Source organism: Pseudoliparis swirei, chromosome 17 (genome assembly GCF_029220125.1).
Source record: "Pseudoliparis swirei isolate HS2019 ecotype Mariana Trench chromosome 17, NWPU_hadal_v1, whole genome shotgun sequence".
Lineage (NCBI taxonomy): Eukaryota > Metazoa > Chordata > Actinopteri > Perciformes > Liparidae > Pseudoliparis > Pseudoliparis swirei.
The window spans coordinates 21,529,623-21,540,585 of NC_079404.1; the positions used below are offsets into that span (position 1 = coordinate 21,529,623).

Consider the following 10,963-nt stretch of genomic DNA (forward strand, 5'->3'; position numbering starts at 1 on the left):
TGTGAGACTGTGAGTGTGAGTCTGTGAGTGTAAATGTGCGTCTGTGAATGTGAGTCTGTGAGTGTGAGTCTGTGAGTGTGAGTCTGTGAGTGTAAATGTGCGTCTGTGAATGTGAGTCTGTGAGTGTGAGTCTGTGAATGTGCATCTGTGAATGTGAGTCTTGAAGTGTGAGTCTGTGAATGTGCGTCTGTGAATGTGCATCTGTGAATGTGCATCTGTGAATGTGCGTCTGTGAGTGTGAGTCTGTGAGTGTAAATGTGTGTCTGTGAATGTGCGTCTGTGAATGCGAGTCTGTGATTGTGCGTCTGTGAGTGTAAATATGCGTCTGTGAATGTGAGTCTGTGAGTGTGAGTCTGTGAATGTGCATCTGTGAATGTGAGTCTTGAAGTGTGAGTCTGTGAATGTGCGTCTGTCAATGTGCATCTGTGAATGTGCGTCTGTGAATGTGCATCTGTGAATGCGAGTCTGTGATTGTGCGTCTGTGAGTGTGAATGTGCGTCTATGAATGTGCATCTGTGATTGTGCGTCTGTGAGTGTGAATGTGCCTCTGTGAATGTGAGTCTGTGAGTCTGTGAATGTGCATCTGTGAATGTGCGTCTGTGAATGTGAGTCTGTGAGTGTGAGTCTGTGAATGCGCGTCTGTGAATGCGAGTCTGTGATTGTGCGTCTGTGAATGTGAGTCTTGAAGTGTGAGTCTGTGAATGTGAGTCTGTGAGTGTGAGTCTGTGAATGTGCGTCTGTGAATGTGAGTCTTGAAGTGTGAGTCTGTGAATGTGAGTCTGTGAGTGTAAATGTGCGTCTGTGAATGTGAGTCTTGAAGTGTGAGTCTGTGAATGTGAGTCTGTGAGTGTAAATGTGCGTCTGTGAATGTGAGTCTGTGAGTGTGAGTCTGTGAATGTGCGTCTGTGAATGTGAGTCTGTGAGTGTGAGTCTGTGAATGTGAGTCTGTGAATGTGAGTCTGTGAGTGTGAGTCTGTGAATGTGAGTCTGTGAATGTGAGTCTGTGAGTGTGAGTCTGTGAGTCTGTCAATGTGCATCTGTGAATGTGCGTCTGTGAATGTGCATCTGTGAATGTGCGTCTGTGATTGTGCGTCTGTGAGTGTGAATGTGCCTCTGTGAATGTGAGTCTGTGAGTCTGTGAGTGTGAGTCTGTGAGTGTAAATGTGTGTCTGTGAATGTGCGTCTGTGAATGCGAGTCTGTGATTGTGAATGTGAGTCTGTGAATGTGAGTCTGTGAATGTGAGTCTGTGAGTGTGAGTCTGTGAATGTGAGTCTGTGAATGTGAGTCTGTGAATGTGAGTCTGTGAATGTGAGTCTGTGAATGTGCGTCTGTGAATGTGAATGTGCCTCTGTGAATGTGAGTCTGTGAGTGTGAGTCTGTGAATGTGAGTCTGTGAATGTGAGTCTGTGAATGTGAGAATGTGAGTCTGTGAATGTGCATCTGTGATTGTGTGTCTGTGAGTGTGAATGTGAGTCTGTGAGTCTGTGAATGTGAGTCTGTGAATGTGCGTCTGTGAATGTGCCTCTGTGAATGTGAGTCTGTGAGTGTGAGTCTGTGAATGTGAGTCTGTGAATGTGAGTCTGTGAGTGTGAGTCTGTGAATGTGAGTCTGTGAGTGTGAGTCTGTGAATGTGAGTCTGTGAATGTGAGTCTGTGAATGTGCCTCTGTGAATGTGAGTCTGTGAGTGTGAGTCTGTGAATGTGAGTCTGTGAATGTGAGTCTGTGAGTGTGAGTCTGTGAATGTGAGTCTGTGAATGTGAGTCTGTGAGTGTGAGTCTGTGAATGTGAGTCTGTGAGTGTGAGTCTGTGATTGTGAGTCTGTGAATGTGAGTCTGTGAGTGTGAGTCTGTGAATGTGCGTCTGTAAATGTGAGTCTGTGAGTGTGAATGTGCGTCTGTGAATGTGCGTCTGTGATTGTGCGTCTGTGAGTGTGAATGTGCGTCTGTGAATGTGCGTCTGTTAGTGTGAGTCTGTGAGTCTGTGAATGTGCGTCTGTTGCTGTTTCCTCGTGTGAGATAGAGATCGGTGCAACGGAAGAGAGACGAGCAGTAATCTCTCACTGCATGGAAGGCTTGACGAGGGAGGTCTGCCTCCACTGCAGGGCTCACCTGCACTCACACACACACACACCTGCACACACACACCTGCACTCACACACACACCTGCACACACACACCTGCACTCACACACACACCTGCACACAAGCACACCTGCACACACACACACACACACACACACACATAGGCTTGTATCGGGACTTGTTTCTTGGTATTTTTCCGCTTCTCTTTGTGTTTTGCTTGAAGGACGAAAAAGCAAATTGTCTCTCGCACACACACAGACACACACACACACACACACAGACACACACACACACACAGAGACACACACACACACACACATCGGCATCTATAAACAGCACGGTGCAGAGCACAGGCAGTCCTGCACCGAAGGCCTTGAACACACCACATGACGCTCGTCTGATCTGGAATGTTTCCAAAAAGCTGATTATTATTCACCAACATTTTAATATTTATTTGTACATCCTTAAAGAAGTACGTACAACTAATAAATAAGATTTAATAACAACGCTGACGTGAAGCCGTTAACCCCGAGCGGCCCGCCGCCACCGACCTCCTCCATCACACACACTCAACACATCGGCAGAGGAGCCAATCAGATCAGACGAAGCAATCACACCGCCGTAAATAACCAGCGAATTCCTCGGTCACACACTCAGAGCCCCCCCCCCCTCTCTCCTCCCCTCCCCCACATGTTTAAATAAAATATGTTTTCAATCCGATTCGCCCTGATGAGGCCACGGGAGTCTCGACAGAAAACCAGATTTCGATGGGGCTACGAGAAAGTAAAAAAACTACAACCGTGAGAACCTTAATGACTCACTTAAATGAGCTGAAGAATTCGGTAACGCCGCTTCGAGGCAGAGCGACGGCGCCGCTTGTTTTTCGTTGTTTATTTGTTGCTCGTATCTGTAGCAACGAGGTCGTCAGGTGCTGGCAAGAAAGGACATGTGTGTGTGTGTGTGTGTGTGTGGATGTGTTTAGGCACCTTCAAGGTTGTGGTTTTTTTGCGCATTTTTTTTAATTCAAAATGTTTTTTAACCGTTAACGTCGTGGACCGACCCGATCGCGGCGAGACGCCCTCGCAGCATCACATGAGCCTCGGGCCGGAGTCAAAGAGACCTGCAGACAGACAGGGAGCGAGAGAGGGAGGGAGAGGGAGAGAGAGAGAGAGAGAGAGAGAGAGACATCTCGGGGGGGATTACAGAGGAGGAGGAGTCCTGGGAGTTATCTCGGATCTTCACCTCACTTGAGAGAGAATGTGCTCGTGTCTTTTTCAGCCGTGACCCTTGACCTCATTCTTGATCAGATAGAACTCAAATATAATCTGAATTTTGTTAATTTTCAGGTCATTTTATTGAGGTTTGTACTTTAATAAAATATATTTAGAAGGAACATGAAGTTTCAATAGATGTGTCAGTGTTATTAGATCACGTTATTTACGTTGCATGAGGGCGATAATAACTATCTGACGAGGTGCAAATCGATTGTTTTTCCTGTAAAATGTCAGACAAAATGCCCTTTAAATTCTGATCAGATCATCAAATCAATTAATTATTTTGGAGATATCAATTACAAGCAGCATATCCTCATATTTAAGAAGCTGAAATATAAAATTATTATAATATTTAGTGACCTATAGCAGTTTAGCTGGAAATAAATGGAGAGAAAAAACATTCAATTATTATAATATTTAGTGACATAAAGCAGTTTTAGCTTGAAATAAATTACTAAAACATTAAATTATCATAATATTAAGTGACCAAAAGCAGTTTAGCTTGAAATAAATTGAGAAAAAAAACATTCAATTATTATAATATTTAGTGACATAAAGCAGTTTAAGCTTGAAAGAAATGACGAAAACATAAATTTATCATAATATGTAGTAATAAAAAGCAGTTTAGCTTGAAAGAAATTAAAGAAACATTCATTTATCATAATATTTAATGACCTATAGCAGTTTTAACTTGAAATAAATTACTATAACATTAAATTATCATAATATTAAGTGACTTAAAGCAGTTTTAGCCTGAAAGCAATGAAAGAAACATTAATTTATCATAATATTTAATGACATAAAGCTGTTTTAGCTTGAAATAAATGACTTAACCATAAAATTATCATCATATTAAGTGACCTATAGCGACTTTAGCTTGAAATAAATGACTAAAACATTCAATCATCATCATATTTAGTAATCAAAAGCAGTTTTAGCTTGTACGAAAATTACAAAAAATATAAATTATCATAAAACGTTGTGGTCTGACTACTTGATGAATGAACTTTAACATTGCAGCTCGAAAAGAAAATGGCACAGGACGAGGTCGACGAGAACCAAATGTGCAGACTAAGCGGTTTTGGAGCGAGCTGTGTGTCAGACAGAAAAGGGGAGGAGCTTATCACGGCTCCAAAAACCAAACTCAGGAAACTTTAAAAAGGCCTTCAAAAGCAGCTCCGACCAGTGGATTCATCTCCTATCAACCCATGAGCGTTAGCGTGTGTGTGTGTGTGTGACGTGGTCTTTGTTCCCATCCTGTTTGTGAGGAAACGGGAGACGTCTCCTCGACCGAGTTTAGTCCCGCCGTGTGGCGCTCGCCGGTCGATTTCCGCCGCAGACATTCCACAGACGCTTGACCTCTTTCCCTCCGTGATTTACGACCTCCGCCGTGTTGCGTCACCTCGGAGCTCTCTTCCAACGCTCTCAACGTCTCCTCTCCCGTCACGCCGGCGTCTACGACCCCCGGGTGACGTCGGTCAGGCCCGACGGGGCACCGAAGCGTCACTCGCGGCTTCGCGGCTTTACTTTTTATTCATTTCGGCAAGAATCTATGAATATATATACGAAGAGAAAAGGCAACATGTTCCCTCCTTTTCTTGAATAAAAGCAATATCACACACAACGTTTGAAGAGACAACGCAAAAAAAACAGGACAAGGGTGACCGTGGAAAAGTGAAAGAGGAGAACTCCAACAGATCAATTACATGGTGAACTAGAACGGGCACTCGGTAGAGCGCATACCTTCGCATATCACAAGATTGGGCATTGAATCATGAACATGTTGGCATTAGTTGCATGCCAATTGGATAAAAATTGACCGTGCTATGGTAAAAAGAAGATGTTGACCTTTTCATGACCTTGACCTTGACCTTTGACCCGATCGATCCCAAAATCTAATCAAATGGTCCCCGGAAAATAACCAATCATCCCACCAAATTTCATGCGATTCGGTTCAATACTTTTTGACTTATGCGAATAACACGCACGCACGCATATAAATACACAGCGATCAAAACATTACCTTCCGCATTTTCAATGCGAAGGTAAATATGGAAAAAAGCATCTTCCACATGTGTGTGTGTGTGTGTGTGTGTGGGGGGGGGGGGGGGCGGCACCTGAGGAGCCCTCTTGTCCCTCTTCCATGTCCTTTCTCTGGGAAGTTAATTTGGGACCGCTGAAAACAGGAAGTAGGGCCTACCGTGTGACTCAAACACACTGGCTCTAATATTAGACTCCCCCCCCCCCCCGTTTCCTTCGTTCCACAGAGAGGACACCCTCTCTGCTACGCGGCCCGCGGGGGAAACGGGAGTCAAGAAGAGAGAGAACTTCCTCTCCGATGAGGGTTTGCCGCTCCAGGACCAGGGTCCACGCCGTCCGCAGCTCGCCCTCTTCACGGGGAATCAAACGGCCTCGCACAGATCCACCTGCAGCCCCGACGTCATCGTCTCTATCTGTTTACTTTAGGTGGTTTACGCAGCGGCGAGGGGCTTAAATAAGTTGATATGCAAGATACAGCATCTGATACGGTCAGATACTCTGAGGGCTAAAAGAGGGCAAATTAAATCCTTCAACATATTGATTAATAGATGCTGTGAAATCAATTTTCTGGAAAATAAAGCAAAACCAGTCAACTAAAAACCTGGGAAATCAAAGTACTTCATCACATAAATGCAACACTTTGAATATTCATATGTATATATATTTATATATAAATATATAGATATATGTATTTTCAAAATATAAATGTACATGTTTATGTTTATAAATAAAAAAATATTAATATATAAATTAAATATGTATTTATTTATAAATAAATATATTTGTTAATATTTATATATTCGATATCAATAAATATTGTCATCACGCTTTCTCTTAGGGGGGAGGGGGGGGGGGCTTCTGCGTTTAAGGTTCATTTTTAGTTTCTGGACCAATGCCAAAACAATTAGTTATCGACATGTAAAGAATAAGAGCAAGATCGCAGCCTTCACTTGGTACAACAACAACAACAACAACAAGTACTGAACTTTTGAATTATGTGGCTGAATTGCCCACCAGGAAAAGATTGCCAATGTGTGTTGATGTGGGTTTACTCTACGAGTGTGTGTGTGTGTTAGTGTGTGTGTGTTAGTGTGTGTGTGTGGGTCTCTGACCGCGGATGAACCGTTTCTTTCCTTCGAAATTGACGACTTAAAATGAAAAGTCGGAGCGCGGCTGAAACGTCGTATTTAATCCGCTGAATTTCTTTTCACACCTTCGAGGGCGACAATTTACTCGAAGAAAAAAAGCTTAGTTTCTGTTGGCCAGAATCTCTCTAGAAGAACAAGCGTTGCCATGTTTTGTTCCAGGAGGGATACACTTCCAATTTAAAGACCCGAACAATCGACTAAATTGTCTCGACGGGTTTTTAAAAAAATTTTTACAAAAAAAAACATGCACCACGTTTTGGGAGAAAAACATTGAGAATGAAATATGACACCAGAACAATCTGCTGACTAACCACTCTCTCTCTCTCTCTCTCTCTCTCCCCCCGTGTGAAGGTCTCACTTCCTGGAAGAAAAAACTAAAAATCGCAGAGTCACCTGTTTATGAATACGATGTTTTTAAAACGTTCAAATACCGAGACGTCAGGGTTCTCTTCTCGGATGTCGTTCCCAGGGTCCGCACTGAAGCGTCGCCCCGAGGCCTCCCGCGTAACTTGATCCCCATCGTAATATCGCGTAAGTCTAAATATAGAAGTCTAAATCGACTTCTTTTGTTGGGGATCTTTCCAGGCGACAGCACATATGTCACCGCAGAGCAACGGACGCCCTCGTGTTTCACGCCCTGCTTCTGGGTCGAGTGACTCTTCATCAACGGCGAGCACCGGGTCCTTCATCCGCACCGTCGCGACGCCGAGCTCTCATTGGACGACGGTGAAATGCCGAAGGGAAGATGAAGAGCGCCCTTCGACGTCTCGGCCGAGTGAGATTTTGTTTTATCTTCGCTCCGCTTTCCTTTTATGTGTTTACTCCGGACCGAGAGAGACTCGGGAGAGCTTTAACGACCACGGGGCCTGGAGGTCAAGTTATTCAAGGTCAAAGGACGAAAGGAAGTGAAGTGGAGAGTGTGCTCCACTTCCAAGCATCGCTCCTCCTTTTCATCCGATCCGCCTCCGTCCGCTTCATCTGCTTCACTCTTCTCATCAAGGTGAGAGAAACGTAAGCGTTCAGTCAACTCTCTTCGGGGAGTACAGCGGAGACACAGACTCTTATTTTGAAAAGCCTGCGATATTCTCTCTAATACTGGGTTCTGTGCTTGTGATTAAAGCCAATCAATGATGGTCTTTTACAGAGATTCTCCGGGGCATTTCAAAACCTTGTGCACGAGCCGAGTCAACGGCTATTTATTTTTAACTAGTGACGGTACGCTGGATTTTAATTTTTAGCGTCCAATGAAGCCCCGCCCCCTTTCAGGTCTCCGCCCCCGAAGCCACTCCAGCCTAAAAACTATCATGTTGAGCACATTTCAAACTTTTTTCAATCATCTTGTTTGTTTTGGGGGGTTTTCCAACGTTAATTGGCAGCATGTTGGTATAAAAATGAAAATAAACGACGACGCTCGGCTCGCTCTTGAAGACGATGGAAACCCGTTCGGGGTGCCGGGCTTTTACCCCGAACCGTTCAGTTCCCTCAAGGATGTCGCGTGTTTTCTCCGTCTGAGATGATGTCACACATGACGGCGGCCTGAAGTCTAGGCGTGTTCCACCTGACATCAACATTTGCTTCCAGGTGAATGACAACAAATCGTTTCTCAAGTCTTCTGACTATAGAAACCACGGTGTTTGGTTGGTGTCCCAACTCGCCCTTTTCCCTCTCTCTCTCTCTCTCTCTCTCTCTCTCCCCCTCCACTAATGGACCTGATGGCCTCATCAATAATACACTCAAACATCCGTCCGCTCCGGCGGCTTCAGACAACAATGAGCGGCTTTCTCTGCGTGCCGCTGTGCGTCGCACGTCCACGCTCGGCCTCTAGCCACGCCCCCCCCCCCCTCTCTCTCTCTCTCTCTCTCTCCGATGTGGGTCACCGGTCCGGCCGACAGGACCACGGCCAAAGTAACGGGATCTAAACTCCGATGAATGAAACTGGAAGTCCACCGTGATGCCTCCACAGACCAAGTACATGTAATAATGTGTATACACATAGATTATTGCACATGTCATAATGTACACATGTTATTGTACATGTCATAATGTGTATAAACATGTGTTATTGTACATGTCATAATGTACACATGTTATTGCACATGTCATAATGTACACATGTTATTGTACATGTCATAATGTGTATAAACATGTGTTATTGCACATGTCATAATGTACACATGTTATTGTACATGTCATAATGTGTATAAACATGTGTTATTGTACATGTCATAATGTACACATGTTATTGCACATGTCATAATGTACACATGTTATTGTACATGTCATAATGTGTATAAACATGTTATTGCACATGTCATAATGTACACATGTTATTGTACATGTCATAATGTGTATAAACATGTGTTATTGTATATGTCATAATGTACACATGTTATTGTACATGTCATAATGTGTATAAACATGTGTTATTGCACATGTCATAATGTACACATGTTATTGCACATGTCATAATGTACACATGTTATTGCACATGTCATAATGTACACATGTTATTGTATATGTCATAATGTACACGTGTTATTGTACATGTCATAATGTACACATGTTATTGTATATGTCATAATGTACACATGTTATTGCACATGTCATAATGTACACATGTTATTGCACATGTCATAATGTACACATGTTCGTGCACATGTCATAATGTACACATGTTATTGCACATGTCATAATGTGCACATGTTATTGCACATGTCATAATGTACACATGTTATTGCACATGTCATAATGTACACATGTTAGTGCACATGTCATAATGTGCACATGTTATTGCACATGTCATAATGTACACATGTTCGTGCACATGTCATAATGTACACGTGTTAGTGCACATGTCATAATGTACACATGTTATTGCACATGTCATAATGTGCACATGTTATTGCACATGTCATAATGTGCACATGTTCGTGCACATGTCAAGAGGCGGCCGTGCCCGGGTCACATCCTCTTACCCAGTCCTCGTAGTGCTTGCTCCCGTTGTGCAGGATGTCCTCGAACTGGATGATGCAGTTGGCCACGAAGTCGTCGCAGCCGATCGGCGCGTCGTGGAACACGGACAGCTCGATGCGGCGGCCGTCGTGGACCTCCGTGGTGAACTCGTCGTTCCACGCGGGGCTGTTGGTCCTCTGCTTGGTGGAGGTCTGGCCCACGCGCGAGTCGTCCACGTTCAGGGCGATGTACGTGTCCAGCAGGAAGCTCGGGGTCTTGGGGCCCACGGCGTGACGCAGGGACCACGCCGTGGGCTTGAGGTCCTGCGCCTCGCGGATCCGGATCTTCAGCATCCCGTTGAAGATCACCATGGCAGCGCAGCGCGTGGGGGGGGGGGGTGGTCACAGCCTCCTCTGATGGGACCTCCGACAGAATAATAGCGGCTCTGTTCAACCGGTGGTCCTCCAGGCAGTTGCTGGAAAACGATACGGAGCCACTTTTTTTTTTTTACATATAGGCTACACTTGTCGAATATGCTCCAAATACGGAAGAAACACGGACAGCTCCCAGAAGTCAGCAAAGCCCCCCCCCCCCGTGCCACCCCCCCTCCAGGTGCGACCCCAGCCAGTCACGCCGTCTTTACTTCCGAGGGGTGGTTGGAAAAAAAATCAAAACAAACCGCAGCGGCGTGGTGCCGTGAACGCACCGGGGCCCGTGTTGCATTGCGCCGCCGATTGGAAGGGGGGGGGGGGTCCGAGTCCCCCGGCCCGCTGCCACCAGACAGCGGCTGGTGCAGCGCGAACAACCCGCCCGCAGAGGCGCAGAGGGAGGGGCGGAATACGGCGGTGGAGTCGTCGGGGTGCGTATCGGTGGGTTCCTCGGTGCTCGGCCTGGTTTCAGCCACAGCTGTTGATCTCAACTTCCCGTGAACATACCTCTGGCTGCCTCCCCTTGCGCGCGCGCTCTCTCTCGCGCGCTCTCTCTCTTTGGTGCAGGAAATGCGAAAAACACGTCAGATTTGCCTCGGAGCTGGTGTGACAGACGGGGGAGTGCGACGCAACACAGACTCGGGAGGAGGTTTTGGAGCAGCAGCAGCAGCTGGGAGAGAGGAGGAGAGAGGAGGAGAGGAGGAGAGAGGGGGGAGGGCTCTTCTTATCCGCCCCAGGTGGAGCTGGAGAGAAGCGCGTGCAGGGTTGGACACCGCCTCAGCCTTTTTTCTTTTGTGTGTGTGTGTGTGTGTGCTGTAGGAAATGCAGAAAAACAGGTGTGAAGTGCATTTTTCTGATTTTCTTTTTAAGCCCGTGAATGATGCTCATTCATAAATAAAAGCTCATTCATCCGCTTAATAAATGCCAAAGTACCAAATAGGAAAAGAAAGAGACCTTTGCGTTATGAGACCATTGTGACACGTGAGGCATGCATGGAATTCAGAGATGATTGCAAAGTCACATCAGGACTATCTATTAGC

The 10,963-nt window shown here is 45.4% G+C and overlaps 1 protein-coding gene across 1 annotated transcript in view; it reads right to left on the reverse strand.

Annotated features, from left to right (window-relative positions):
• LOC130207122 (protein kinase C epsilon type-like) overlaps window positions 1–10,600 on the reverse strand; it is a 53,474-nt gene extending 42,874 nt beyond the window's left edge. Inside the window, exon 1 of the mRNA XM_056435575.1 lies at window positions 9,519–10,600. Within this exon, the coding sequence (XP_056291550.1) occupies window positions 9,519–9,866 (348 nt within the window). The 5' untranslated portion in view covers window positions 9,867–10,600. The remainder of the gene's footprint in view (window positions 1–9,518) is intronic.
• Between the last annotated feature and the right edge of the window lie 363 nt (window positions 10,601–10,963).